Genomic DNA, 15568 nt, shown 5'->3' on the forward strand with positions numbered 1-15568 from the left:
TCTTCATCTTTTTGCATTCCCATTTATATATTAAATAATGAATGTTTGTCTTTTTTGATCTTCGTCTGAGGAGTATTATCTCCATGTGGAGATAATGCTTCGAAAGACGAAGATCTTTAATCTTTAATGATCGTGTTGCCTTGGTCTTGATTCATAGCATTTGAGAACGAGTGACAAACATTGGTGCCCACCTCCGGTGAACCTGTACGACCACCTTCGGCAAGCATCCACCTTCGTCATGCTGCCGAAGAAGACAACAGTGCCAGCGGCTGCTTTGCAACCACTGGACACAAATCAGGACACACTTTCCTTGAGAGAAGCTAGGAACCAAAAGAGAAAGGCTACTAGCCCGACACTTCATGAGGAGGAGCTTGACCAGGAGATCAGGGACTTAGAAGCAATTCACCAGCAAGTACAAAGGAAAAAGGAAAAAAATGCTTCGGCTGGTGGACCTTCAGAAGAAGATTGACGAAGCAGCTGAGGAGATGTGTCATCTTACTCAAGATGACCAAGACTGAAGGCCTCAACACAGGGAGCTTCGACAAGAAAGCCCAATCAACGAAGATGAATGGTACGACGATTTTCATCATGGTAACTTCGCTTTCGATGATGCTTCTCCTCTGGCTGCAGAATTGCAGGCTACCCCGTGGCCACCATCGTACAAGCCACCTCAGTTACCCATGTATGATGGGCACTCGGATCCAAAACAATTCCTGATGAGCTACGAGGCAACAATATCCTCGTATGGGGGCAACACTGCCATCATGGCGAAGTCCTTCGTCATTGCAGTCAGAAGTGTGGCTCAGACATGGTATTCCTATCTCCGGCCAGGGACAATTACGTCGTGGCAGAAGCTGAAGGACATGCTAGTCACCAGCTTCCAGGGCTTTCAAACGAAGCCAGTCACTACTCAGGCCCTGTTCCAATGCACGCAAGACCATGAGGAGTACCTGCAGGCATACGTCTGAAGGTTCTTGCGTTTGAGAGCTCAAGCGCCTACAGCGCCTAATGAAATTGTCATTGAGGCCATGATCAAGGGGCTTCGACCAGGACCCATAGCTCAATATTTTGCAAGGAAACCACCGTACGCCTTGGAGAAACTTCTTCAGAAGATGGATGAGTACATCCGGGCTGATAATGATTTCCGTCAAAAAAGGGAAGAAACATATAATAGATATTCTGAGATGACTAGGGGCTTTGGAGGAAGACTCCATCCCAGGCATGTCAGGACAATCCACAATCCCAACGCCAGCGACGATAGGGCCAATAATGCTCAGAGCAGTCAGCACAACTCACAGTCTTCGGGCATGCAACAAACTTCTTACAGACCACCAGCCCCAAGAGGCAGAGGGGGAGAAGCTTTGGTGGAGGAAGGTACGATAATTAGCCCAGAAAATTGTTCTACCTTTTCTGTGGCGAGGAGAAGGGACATACAACAAGGATGTGCCAAGTCACGATCCAAAAGCAAAAGGAAATTGCTGAAGCCGAGGCACGACAGAATGAGCCAAAGCAGGTCCTGCATACTGCTTCGTGCTACTCTCCATATATCCCGAAATACGTAGGCAATCAACAGCCTATGGCTTCTGCTGCTTCAACAAGTCACTCTCAAGCTTCCTGGGCTCAGTTACCACCACCCCCACCACTAGCGCCTCCCCCAAGTCATGATCAGCAACCAGAAGGGCATCTTCGGCCTCAGCAACAACATGACCTTCGGGAGCAGTCCGAAGCTCGCATAGTTTACAGTACTGTGCCTGAGTCAAGGCATATCTACTGAAGATGGCACAATGTTTTGGCCAAGATAGAGCTCTAATTTGTTATATTTTTACTCTTTTTGTTTTTTATATTTCTTTCTAAAAAGACAATATAGAAAGGTTTAACCTTCAGCTTGATGTAATAAACATGTTGTTACACCATCCAATATGACCATCCGAAGCTCAAAAGTCGTTCCTAAGGGAGCGCAGAGTAAGTTCCAAAGCTCAAAAGTCATTCCTAGGGAGCGCAGAGTAAGTTCCGGAGCTCAAAAGCCGTTCCCAAGGGAGCGCAGAGTAAGTTCCAAAGCTCAAAAGTCATTCCTAAGAGAATGCAGAGCTAAAATACCACCTAAATAAAAGGTGAAGAAGCTTCAAAGTCGTTCCTAAGTGGATGTAGAGCTTAAATACCACCTAAATCAAAGGTGAAGAAGCTCCAAAGTCGTTCCTAAGGGGATGCAGAGTTGAAATACCACCTAAGTAAAAAGGTGAAGAGACTCCAAAGTTGTTCCCAAGGGGATGCAGAGTCTGGGTGTGTATCCGTGTGGTTTCTTATTTTTGGCACAAATGTCATTCCGCGTCATATCATATTGCATAGCATCGCATCAGACATCATCTTGCATCACCAAAAGGATGTGGAGAAACAAAGGGAAGTTGCCCTTTCAGAAAAGTTGATCGGATTAAAAAAGGGAATACTATAGCACAAGACATGCTTTCGGCAGATATATCTTTCTATACGAAGTTAATCTTTGTCAGCGGTGACATAAGGAGAATCTTTTTCTTCGCGAAGCATGAAAAGAAGGGAATGTGTTTTTTTCGCCAACAGCTCAAAAACGGTACGTACGAAGCTTTCATGCATCACAAAGAAATATATTACATTAATATACATACAAAAACTTAATGTTTGTTTCTTACAAAAGACGAAGGTTATACACAAGCATTACACTTTCAAGAATACAAAATTTTAGTCTTCCTTCAACACTTATTCAGCAGCTTCATTTACCAGTTGTCGACAGCTTCGTCAACAGCTTCATTAGCGATTCTTATTATGTTTAATGCTTCCTTCATGGCCGTGTCAGCTTCAGGGTTATATGGCTCCGGTGGAGGTGAAAGTTCAGCTACAATAAAAAAATGTTGGTTAATTCTGAAGCTGAGAATGAACTCTGAAGCTAAACCCCAGTAAAAGTACCTATAAGCCTTGTGCGCTCAGCAGCCTCTTCAGCTCGCTTAGCTTCTTCTTGAGCGTCGTGAGATTCTTTCTCATTTTTTCTAATCGCTTCATCAACTATCTCACGAACGCCCTTCATCCACACATCGGAGTAAAATCTCCCGCCCAACGTAGAAGCTTCAGCCGAAGGGTTTTTGGTGTCATCCGCCGAGAAAACAAATCTCGGCTGAGCTGCAGCCTTAACATGTTCACAACCGGCTTTCTCTAAGGTCGTCGCGACCCCTCGTGCGCCAGCGAATGCGCAGAAGTCTCCTCGATCACTCAAGATTTCGTCAAAGGCTTCGACTTCTCCGCTGATCCACTGGACGACACCATCGGGGTCACCATGGATGAATTTCTGCTCGGAAGCATATGCTCCCACCTTTGCAAAACTATCCTTTAGAGTTTTGGTGCATTCTAAGGATATTTCGTAGCATCTCTCTTTGGAGTCGTGGAGCTCTTCGACATTTTTTGTACCCTTAATCTTTCAATTTCGCTTATCTCGTGCTTCGCCTTTGCAACTTCAAATTTCTCGCTCGTTTCTGCAAGTTTCTTCTTTAAATCTTCAACTTCGGCCTTGTGAGCTTCGGCTTGTGCACTAAGTTTGGCTTCGCTAGTTTTCAGTCTCTCCACTAAGGAAAACAATATCTTATCTTTCTCGAGAGCTTCGTTCCTTAGTGTAATGACTTCTGACCAAAAATTCCTAAGAGCTATTTGACAGCTCTCGTCTTCTGCTTCCTTTTGCGACAACTCTCCTCTTGTTTGGACACAAAGAAAATCTTCTTCATATATAATAATTGAATACTTTAGTGCCCTTAGTAGCCCCTATATCGTTCATATTCCTTAGAAATATTTTTGCAATGCTAACTTCAACTTATATAGGTGAATTCATGGTAGGTCATCATTAAATGAATTAGTTTTTGAAATAGTATTTTTTTAGCTTAGCCCAACACATGCATGATTCTAAATAATAATTTTACTTGGAAAACTAAATATTTTGACAAGTGTATGAATATATAGCCTAGAGTTATAGGAGAGAGGATAGAACATATATTACTTGAAACTAAACTAGCTCATCCAATACTAAAAATGTTAAGAGCAACATAGACATCAGTTCCCGATTAACAATAAACCAAGTTTAACTTGTTTATAAAATTCACAACATTAGTTATCAATGGAACCCGACAACGTGGGTTTCATCGCTCTTGTGGTTGTTATCAAAAAAACTATTATGGATTTTTGTGCTGACATTCTGAAAAGATTGCTCAAGTTTCTGTGCAAGCAGCACTATATGCTATACATATTTCTACATTAGAATTTTATGTTACCATCCACTACCTCATATCTTTTTATAACCGAATATGTAGTCTAACTTCCTCTTCCTACTTATAACATTTCTACAACTTATACTGAATACTTCCGGCGACCGTTTCAATGGTACACATCTTTGACTCCAAGAGGAAGTCAACCATATAGAGTTACAAGAAGTCATGGACCTTCTTAATTTGTAATTCTTATTCTTCAAACTTAACTCTCTAAACCTCTAAACGATTCGATCATGTACCAAGGATCGATTATTTTTGTTATACAGTACTTGGACATAGCTACACAAGCCTAATAGAAGTTCATAAGTTTAGGCCAAAGTTTCCTGTATGTATGAAGATTGCATATCTCGCAAGTTATTTACTAGTATAATCTATCACTTTTTCCAGTTTTAGTGTTTTACACTGGAAAACAGGGAACAATATTTGTGGATAATGTTTTTTTTGTGAATTTATTAACACCTTCATAGGTAACATGTTAGTGGCAAAAGACATCGTGGTACGTCAATAATGTCTATAGTAATAATTTTGATTTCATGATAACTAACTATCTTACTGTTGAATTTAATATCATAATAGTTTTTATTAATGCTTTTGCAAATCACACAGTTGATGGAGACGAAAGAAGAACTATTCTCTTTGGAAAAGATCGAAGTAATTCAAGAACAATAGAATTCATATATAACGAGATCGTATTAAAAAACGAAGAGCTCTATTTTTAACGAAGAACTCTTCGGGCGTGTTTGTGACCCTGTCCCTGGCCAGCTCGGCTCGTTCAATTGGACCAGGCTGAGGCTAGCCTGTCCCGGCTACTGCAACTCACTTTGTTTGCGCACTTGTACCATATGAGCCTGGTTCAGACGAGCTGGTGTTTGTCACCCAATATGCAGCCAGGCTAGAAGACCAAAATTACCTAAACGCGGAATCCTTGCGCCACGAGCAGCCAGGCTCCCAGGAAACGGACCCTGAGCTCGTTTCTGTGGAGCCAGGCTGAGAGACTCAATTTGCACGCGCACAGCCTGGCTCTCGAGCCAGCCAGGCGACGCAAACACAAGAGCTGCAGCACGGGAGCGCAGCCAGGCTGCTGGGCCATGGCGGCAAACACGCCCTTCGTGTCCCATCAGAAGACCAAGATGACGAATGTTGAGAATACAGAAATAAATAAACATGTAGTGTTTAGTAGACTTTATAGTACTTTCTTGTATATTTGTATAGATTATTACTGATACTATTTATTTTAATGTACACATATTACTATTACTACCCATTTGTACCGGAAATCACCAATTTCGGTGAGGCCAATAATAATGTTGTACTGGTAAAAAAAATCGGTTAAATTCAAATCTAGAGTTAAAAGGGTCCAGTTGTACACTGAATTTGCACAGTCCTCTCCCGCACAAGCAAAAAGAAGACCAAAAGGGTGGACAAACAGGACCTTGCAGGCGTCATGGATTACGTGCCCTCAGGAAACCGTCGTCAGGGATGACCTGCTCACATGAGAAATGACATTGGCCCTGTTTGTTTCGGCTTCTGACAGTTTCTGGCCACCAAAAGTTGCTGCGGACTGCCAAATGCTCAGCTTTTCAGCCAGCTTTTATAAAATTTGTTAGGACAAAAACTATCCAAAATCAACATAAACACATAATCGGTTGAGTCATTGTAATAGTAGGAATCCGTTACTTTCTAGATCCTGAGCCATATGAACAACTTTATCTTCCTCCACACGTAATCGTAATTATACTCAGATTCTCCCCACAGTCAGATTCTCCCCCTACAGCCAGATTTTCAGAAAAGCTAGTCAGAAAAAAAAACTGAACCAAACACGGCCATTGTCACCTGCATGCTGGTGTGCGTCGTCTATAAAACTGTACGAGGAGGAGCGCATGCTGCATCGGCATGCAGTAGCATACCAGACGATCTGCAAGCTAAGCGTAGTTCCAGTACAGAAGCCAGCCATCTCTGTTCATTGGTTGAGGAAATGGCCGGACGTAAGGCGGCGATGGTGGTGGAGAAGAACAAGAAGGTGGTGCTAAGGAGGCACGTCACCGGGTTCCCCACGGAAGAAGACATGGAGATCACGGTGGACACTATCGAGCTGGGTGTGCCAGCGGGGCTGACGGCCGTGCTGATCAAGAACCTCTACCTGTCCTGCGACCCCTGGATGCGCGGTCGCATGAGCAAGCATGAAGACGGCGCCACCGTGCCAGCCTCGGACTTTGTCATCGGAGAGGTACGCATCCGATCGAACTCGATCCACCGCCAATTAATTAGTCTCTTGTTATTCATTGGAGATTTAGAAGGCGAACAAATCTGTGTGTGATTCACCGATCAGGCCATGGTGAATTTCGGTGTGGGCAAGGTGGTCGGCTCGACGCACCCTGAGTTCACCGCCGGTGATCTTGTCTGGGGGCTGAGTGGGTGGGAGGAGTACACCCTCGTCACCCAGCCGGAATCGCTGCACAAGATCAAACACACCGAGCTGCCGCTCTCCTACTACACGGGAGTTCTTGGTCAGTGCATGCGTCCTCCTGAATACTCATGACTCATGCGGTTTCTCTTGTTCGACAAATACTGCTGGTAACTGACTGGCGATGAAATTCTGGAACTATTCCTACCACTACGTTGCAGGCATGCCAGGGCTCACTGCGTACGGTGGGTTCACCCATGTCGCCAGGCCCAAGAAAGGCGACTTCGTGTACGTCTCGGCGGCGTCGGGCGCCGTCGGCCAGATCGTCGGGCAGCTAGCAAAGATCGCCGGTTGCTACGTGGTCGGCAGCGCCGGCTCCGACGAGAAGGTCAGCCTCCTCAAGACCAAGTTCGGCTTCGACGATGCCTTCAACTACAAGTCGGAGAGCGACCTCGGCGCCGCGCTGAAGCGCTGCCTCCCCGATGGAATCGATATCTACTTCGACAACGTGGGTGGCGCGACGCTCGACGCCGCGCTACTGCACATGCGCCATGGCGGCAGGGTCGCCGCCTGCGGGATGATCTCCCAGTATAACCTGGAGGAACGGGACGGCCATGGCCTACGCAATCTGTTCTACATCATCTCAAACGCCATCAGGGTGGAGGGGTTCACCGCCCTTGACTGGTTCCACCTGTACGCAAGGTTTGAGGAGGAGATGGCCAGGTACATCAAGGAGGGGAAGGTGGTGGTCGTGGAGGATGTGGCTGAGGGGATCGAGAGCGCGCCGGCGGCTCTAATCGGGTTGTTCTCGGGGAAAAATGTAGGCAAGCAGCTGGTTGCCATTGCGAGGGCATGAGGTGAAGCAGGAACTATCAATGCAAAGCGAAATAGCAGCACTAATAGTAACAGACTAGTGCATTGCGCGCGTGTTAGACCATTTTTTTACGAGCATGTTTTATTTCAAATAAAGTTTACATGAATACGTATAACACTTGCTATGTGTCACGTATGTGCTTTGAATGGAATCAGACTTAAACGAACTATGTTGGTACACATTTTTTTTGATACACACGTGTCAATAAAAGGAGTTTCTGCAGCAACATGGAGAATGGTTGTTGTAAGGCAAATAAGCATCTTTTTACCATCTGCTATTGATATATTAACAGTAGACAAATACATATTTGTCTCTATATATAGAAGCCAATTATATAAGTACATGCACTACCGGAATCAGCTCCTTTGTCGTGTGTTCTAAACACACGGCAAAGGCTATTTTACACTCAGCAAAGGCTTTGCCGAGTGTAACACTCGGCAAAGAACGCTCGGCGAACTGTACATCGGCAACAGCTTCTTTGCCGAGTACTTTTTGTCGGGCACTCGGCAAAGACTTTGCCGAGTGCCATTTGGCACTCGGCAAAGAAAAGTCACCGTCACGGCGCCAAGTGACGGTGACGGATCCTTTGCCGAGTGCCTACGGCGACACTCGGCAAAGACTGGTCCAGTGGACCCCACAGCCAGTCCCTGTGCCGAGAGCCCTAGTAGGCACTCGGCAAAGGAGGTTTCTTTGCCGAGTGTCTGGTGGCCTGGCACTCGGCAAAGAACCCTCCAGTGGGCCCCTTTGCCAGTATCTTTGCCGAGTGCCTTGGCAAAAGCACTCGGCAAAGATGTCTTTGCCGGTTCCCAGGTTTCCTTCTTTGCCGAGTGCCACTGTCAGCACTCGGCAAAGATGTCTTTACCGGTTCCCAGGTTTCCTTCTTTGCCGAGTGCCATGGTCATAGCACTCGGCAAAGCAACCCTTTGCCGAGTGTTACACTCGGCAAAGTGACCAGGATGTCCCTTTTTTATTTGCTTTTGTTGTTCCATCCAAACAAACAAAAGATATATATCATTCACATCACATTATATATCAAGCACATCACAGAATGAACACATTTATCATCAACACCATATATATCACAAAGTCTCACAAAACAGATCACAAGTCTCACTAAAGTCAGGATCATCACAAAACAGATACAAGTCTGCATCATCACTAACATCACCAAGTATCTCACAAGATAAAGTGTAACTAACATCACCAACACTCATAAAGGTAAGTCTGGATCATCACAAAACAAATCATCAACGAGGTGGGCATCTGGACTGGTTCGGCGAAGGGCTGGACGAAGCATGAGGGTTGTTCGACGCCGCCGATTGACCCTGCACAGAGAAGAGATTGTATGTGTGAGAACATATGAATATATATCATGCAGTACTAAAATTTTGATACTCACAGGAGTAGTGAACTCTGTAGGGTCAGCTGCAGGGAACAACGGAGGTGGTGGAGCATGACCCTGTGCGGCGCCAAGGCTCTGCATGTACGCGAACATCTCCGCCATCCTCTTCTCTAGCTCCTCACATTGCCTCCTCTCATCATCTAGTTGAGTCTGTAATATTTCGCCCTAATGTTACGATAATGCAAAGAGAAGATATATAAAAATCAATGAACGATGAATAGATAAGGAATAACCTGGAGTTGCTGGATACGATGCTGTGAGGTGTCCTGCCGAGGTCGTATGGCTGGGCTCGCGCTCGTGCTCCTTGCTCGCACCTGAGAGAGAGTGGGAGTGGAGGACGAGTCGATTGCCCCGTCGGCAATCCAGTACCGCCCATGCCTCTTGCCTCCTCCGACCCTCATGAGGACATCTCCGTCGATGTCCTCGGTCCTCGGATCGTAATCTGGCCCATGGACCTCCTTGGCCATGGCGGTGTACTCACTGAGTCGGCTGTGGATGGCGGGGTTGGTGTACGCCTCGGGCCCATCATCCGGGTTGTAGGTGACGTCGGACGTCACCTTCCCCTTGTGGGCCATGGCATATGCCGAGAACGTGGAGCAAGGCGCGCCACCATGTGCCGCCGACTGCGAGAAAACCAACGAGATGGTTAGAAATCATGTCTAATCGAAAGTTATATACCTAAATAAAAAAGAGCGCGTACCCATGCTTCCGCGTATTTGCCCAGGCTGCGGCTGCCTTGATGGTGGGAGGGACCTTGCATCAGCAAACGCCGTTCCCGGCTAGCGTTGTGCGCCTCATCCCACTCAGCCGAGCACCACCTCTGCACCATCTGCTCCCAGCACTCAGGATGCGCGGCGCACCAATGAGGAATCATCTAAAAAAATATAAGTACACAGCATATCAGAAGAAAAAAATAAGCATATTTAGTACCAATAATAAAGTTTTGTATTTACCTGCAAGTACTGGTCCGGAGTCAACGACATGGTTCGGGCGTCCTTCTTGTTCACCTTCTCCCCAAGGACGGAGCCGTGGTAAGTGACGATGGCCTGGATGCGCGCCTCGTAGTGCATGTCCACGACGAGCTTCTTACAGCATGTCGTAGACACCACATCCGCCCTGGCCTCGTATCCAGCATCGCACCTGAAGAAATCCTACATACAAAGACGATGTATCCATACATTATTTCAAGAATATGCAACAAATGCGACTTATTAAACAATATAGTGCGAGGAAGACTTACCCACAGCTCTTGCTTCACCCGCTCCGCCTTGTTGTTGAATTGTCTGCCGTCCCGATCTACTGCATCGGGGGCGACGGCGTAGTGGTCGAAGGTGTATGCTGGGCTCGTCACTCCGGCGTACTCGACAAGTCCAGGGAAGTGTTCCCGGCATAGAAGGCCCAGGATGCCATTGGGGTTGCGGCCGTGACCCCCTGCAGTCTCCAAAACCATCCAAGACCTGTCCAAGTGATTAAGATGAAGTATTAGTTTCTATTATTAATTTGAACATATAATATGAAAAGGCAGCAACAATATCTAAAGTTACCTACCTCTCTCCATCGGGTCGTATCAGCGGACGTCTGTCACGAAGTATGGGTCGCTTAGGGAGGCTCGCGGGACCTCGCAGGTAGATACTCCTCGAACCTGAGGAGCCAGAACCTGAGACGTCCTGCTGAGCGGTGTCGTCGTCGTCGTCGTCCTGCTGCGCCGCATCGTCGTCGTCCTGCTGTGCCGCATCGACAGCGGCTTGCTGCTCCACCTGCTGCTGTACGGCGTCGTCCTGCTGCGCCTGCTCCTCCGTCCTACGGGTGCTCCTCCTCCCCCTCCCCCTCCCCCTCCTCGTCCTCGTCCCACCGCCCACCATCTTTGTTCAACAACCTGCAATTAAGAGTAAACAATTAAGCACAGATAAAAAATATGTATTTAGAAACATATGCAAAATAAATGAAATATAGCATTACATCGATTAAAAATAATCTTCATATGTGTCCGGGTTAGCCGGATCATAAGTGTCATCATCACTATCAACCATTTCATAGTCGACATCATCTGAAGGCGCAATTTCGTCATTGGCATTGCCTTCAAGTATTTCTAAGTCATTCTCATTTTGCACCTCATCATCCTCGTCATCAACAACCATTTCAATATCTACTTCCATTCCGATCGCTTCGGTTAAGTCTATCTCAAATTGCCCTTCGAGCCCATCTTCTTGGAAGAACTCCCCGTCATATGTGTCCGGGTCTAAGTTATAATCTTCATCGTTTGGAACAGGTAATTTAGCGTGCGGTGATACCTTATACACAACATCCCAACCCTTAAGATGTTTTTTCGTTTGGCACGCATATGGAAGATAATACACTTGTGTGGCCTGTTGGGCCACAATATAGACATCGTCTCCTGGTAAGGTGGAATCCTGTCGAATTTCGACTAGCCCAAGATTAGAATGTGTCCATCTCGTAACTTCAGGGTCAAACCAATGACATTTGAATATCACTGGAGTAAGAGGTTTGGAACCATAAAAATTGAGTTCATATATATCTTCAATTCTTCCATAATACTCGACCTCGTCAAGCCCGGGCGTATAGACTCCAGAACACGTGGTTTTTCGATTGGGCCGGCTTTGGTCGTAGCTTGTTGTGCGAAAACGGTATCCATTGACGTCATACCCAGAAAATTTCCTGACCCTATAGGCAAAGCCATTGGCTACTTGTCTCAACTCGGCACTCATAGACGGCTCTCTTTGGCCCTGCAAGTTCAAACACGCTAGATTGTTATATTATTCGCACGTAAGAGCAACTTCAAATGACAAACTAAGCACGTACCTTACGTTTAAACCAGGAAATGAAATCGGGCAATCCATTTCCCGCACCCTTTCGAACAAGGGTATCATATTCCTGTGGAGTTGGGTCCCTTGATCGACGCCAGAATTCATGAAGAAATTGCTCCATGTATGGCGTCACCTCTTCAAGGTTGGTCAATACATATAGCATGATATGGCGCCACTCTTCATGTCTCAGGGTCTTGGTGGTCGAACCACTTGCGCTTCCGAGTTGCCCTCGAAAAATGCTGAGGTTCGATTCATTGTCGCCATCATTGTAACGAGGGGGTGGATTATGCACGCTCGGCAGTTTGTCACCATAGTAAGTTGTTGTGAAGTTTGACACCTCCTCCAGTATGTATGCCTCTGCAATGGAAGCCTCGATTTTGCATTTATTTCTACATTTCTTTCGGATAGTCTTTAGACATCTCTCGATTGGATAGCACCAACGTCCCTGCACGGCCCCCCCATTCGTGCCTCATACGGGAGATGAATAATCAAATGCTGCATCGGATTGAAGAAGCCGGGTGGAAAGATCTTCTCCAGCTTACATAGTAACACGGGTGTCATCCTTTCCAAGTCTGCAATCATGGTCCGAGCTAACTCTTTTGCACAAAGCTGGCGGAAGAAATAGCTCAACTCTGCAAGCGCTAGCCAGACATGCTCAGGGACATAGCCTCGAACCATCACCGGAAGAATTCGTTCAATCCATATGTGAAAGTCATGACTCTTCATCCCTAAGACTCGCAGAGTAGATAAGTTCACCCCCCTACTAAGGTTAGCTGCATACCCATCAGGGAACATTAACATCTTGATCCACTCTAGTACTTCCTTCCTCTGGGCCCTGCTCAGGACGAAATCGGCCTTAGGCCTTCTCCATGTCTTACCACCACTAGGCGGCTTCATCTCTTGGTTTGGTCTATCACATAACTCTGCCAGATCCACTCTTGCCTTTATGTTATCCTTTGACTTATCAGGAATCTCCATAATTGTTGCCCAAAGTGCCTCGGCGACATTCTTTTCAGTGTGCATCACGTCAATGTTGTGTGGAAGGAGCAGGTCATCATAATAGGGGAGCCGAGTCAATCCCGACTTATGTGTCCACATATGTTGCTCACCATATCCCACAAAACCACCTTCTGGGTTGGCCACGAGACCATCTATCTCTTCGCGAACTTCGGCACCAGTCATCATTGCAGTTGGGCGGTCTGTCACCACGACACCTTTCGTAAAGTTCTTGATGTCTAGTCGGAATGCATGGTCAGGAGGGAGAAATTGTCGATGTTTATCGAATGACGAATATTTGCCACCCTTCTTCAACCAAATGAACCTAAGAGCTTCCTTGCAAACTGGGCATGGGAACTTACCGTGAACACACCAGGCGCAAAATAGCCCGTACGCCGGAAAGTCATGCATGGAGTACTGGTACCAAACATGCATTTTGAAGTTTGTCTTCGTAGCTCGGTCGTACGTCCATACCCCTTCCTCCCAAGCACGGACCAATTCATCAATCAAAGGCTCCATGTACACGCCCATTTTATTCCCCGGGTGTCCAGGAATTATCAACGACACGAATATGTTCTGTCTTTGAAAGCATACGCCGGGGGGGAGATTGATGGGGATAACGAACACAGGCCAACATGTGTATGGGGCAGTGGTCATTTCATAGGGATTGAACCCATCTGTGGCCAGCGCAACACGAACATTACGAGCCTCTTTAGCTTTCTCATGGTGAATGACATCAAAGTGGGTCCATGCTTCACCATCGGATGCGTGAACCATCTTGTCAGGATTGTATCGTTTGCCTTTTTTGTGCCATGTCATCTGTTTCGCGGATTCCTCTGTCATGTATAGACGCTGGATCCTCGGTATGAACGGAAGGTGGCGTAGGATTGTCACGGGGATGTCGAGCTGCCTCTTCTGTCCATCACCAGAGTCTACCTCCATGAACCTAGACGATTTACACTTCGGACAGTACTTTGCCTCAGTGTGTTCTTTCCTAAATAGGACGCAGCCCTTCGGACAAGCATGTATCTGCTCATACGTCATCTTGAGTGCACGAAGGAGTTTCTGTGCCTCGTACATGCTCTTTGGGAGAATGTGATCCTCCGGAAGCAGGCTGCCAATAACTGTCAACAAACCATCGAAGGCGTCTCGACTCATGCTATACTGCGACTTGAACGCCATTATACGCCCAATGGCATCCAGTTGAGAAACCTTTGTCTTGCCGTGAAGGGGTTTCTGTGCCGCGTCAAACATGTCGTAGAATGCCTTTGCGGTCGCCTCTGGCTCGTCCTCCGTACATCCTTCGGCGAACTGTGCCTCGTGATAGTCGTTCAACATGTCCGCTACCCCGGCATCAGCATCGTAATCCTCGACGCGTTGTCTCACCACCTCCTCTCTCGTGTGATGCGCTTCACCATGGAAGATCCACCGAGTATAGTCCGGTGTAAATCCATTCTTCCAAATATGTTCTACCATGGCCTTCTTTGGTTTTCTTTTCCGGTTGTCACATTTGCTGCACGGACAAGGGACTAGGCTAGCTCCTTTAGCAGCTTCGCCATATGCCCGTTCCACGAAAGCATCGGTCTTCCTAATCCATTCTGGGGTGACATCATTACGTCGAACGCGGCCCGTGTACATCCACTCACGGTCCTCCATCCTCTAACATATATAACCGAGTATAATTTAATATAGACATGTAATGCATGTACACTACGTTCCTACCTTCTAATAGGTGATGATAGGTCCTAATCCCACCCGCGGTTGCGTAGATGGAGTTAGTTTCCATGCTCTACTCCGATCCGAGATAAAATTTCGGCAGCACCTACCCGCTGTTCTCCGGATACACGTCCTGACAGGGAGAGTGTACTGTCCGGAGAACAACAGGGAGGTGACGCCGAAACTCTATCTCGGACCGGAGTAGAGCATGGAAACTAACACCATCTACGCAACCGCAGGCTGTCCAAAAAACGTGGACAATTCGAAACTGATACATTTGTAGATATGCAAAGATTTGCATATCTACACCGTATCTCTTTCGAACGGGAGACGCCTAACAGGGTTACGTGATCTACGACCATGATGCGGATGTAGAGGTTATACCTAGGGTGGCGGTGGAGTCAGGCTAGTAGGGCTGTGGCGGGTCGGTGCAGTGGCGACGTGAGGCAGACCCGCAGCGGCTAGGAAGACCTCTGCAAAAAAAATAAACAAGTATGTCAACAAAAAAATTCGGCAGCACCTCCCCTGCACGGGGAGGTTTCCAAAACCTGCAAATAAAAGTAACAGCACGATGGCTGACATTCACACATATATCAACGGCACGATGGCCGACAATCACATTTAATCGACATCCATATCCACCATCACACAATCATATCTAATCGGCATACAACTAAAACTAGGACCCCTACACAATCATATCTATCGCCACACAAACATTATATAGAAACTTTATACGTACTGCGCTACTGTGCTACTATCTCTTTTATTGTGAAGTGGAACTACTTATGTATATCAACAAATGTGAATTAGTGCATATATATTCTCTATTGCCTAGCTCAAAGGAACGGGCATACAATCTAGCTAGTATAGTATAGTATTACTACATACGTACCTGCTGCTGGAGCGCAAAGATGTGTGCGACGCAGACGGCGGCGAGCGGGCAGACGACGCGGCGCGGACGGCGGCGAGCGGGCAGACTGCGCGACGGCGGGCGCGACGGCGGGCGGCTCGAGCGGCGCGACGGCGGGCGGCTCGAGCGGCGCGACGGCGGGCGACGGCGGGTGGCGC

At 47.0% G+C, this 15568-nt stretch overlaps 1 protein-coding gene across 1 annotated transcript; it reads left to right on the forward strand.

The window, feature by feature from the left end:
- Positions 1–6178: 6178 nt before the first annotated feature.
- On the forward strand, positions 6179–7677 carry LOC100278320 (uncharacterized). The gene is made up of 3 exons (NM_001279427.1): positions 6179–6507; positions 6610–6787; positions 6906–7677. The coding sequence occupies exons 1-3, from the start codon at positions 6256–6258 to the stop codon at positions 7538–7540; spliced, it is 1065 nt and encodes a 354-aa protein (NP_001266356.1). The 5' UTR covers positions 6179–6255; the 3' UTR covers positions 7541–7677.
- The last annotated feature ends 7891 nt before the right edge of the window (positions 7678–15568 follow it).

This window comes from Zea mays, chromosome 2, assembly GCF_902167145.1.
Source record: "Zea mays cultivar B73 chromosome 2, Zm-B73-REFERENCE-NAM-5.0, whole genome shotgun sequence".
In the NCBI taxonomy this organism is placed as follows: Eukaryota; Viridiplantae; Streptophyta; class Magnoliopsida; order Poales; family Poaceae; genus Zea; species Zea mays.

Coding starts and splice junctions, on each gene's coding strand:
- LOC100278320 (NM_001279427.1), top strand. CDS start 6,256: ATGGCCGGACGTAAGGCGGCGATGGTGGTGGAGAAGAACAAGAAGGTG. Junction 6,508..6,609: donor CGGACTTTGTCATCGGAGAG/GTACGCATCCGA, acceptor TTCACCGATCAG/GCCATGGTGAATTTCGGTGT. Junction 6,788..6,905: donor CTACTACACGGGAGTTCTTG/GTCAGTGCATGC, acceptor ACTACGTTGCAG/GCATGCCAGGGCTCACTGCG.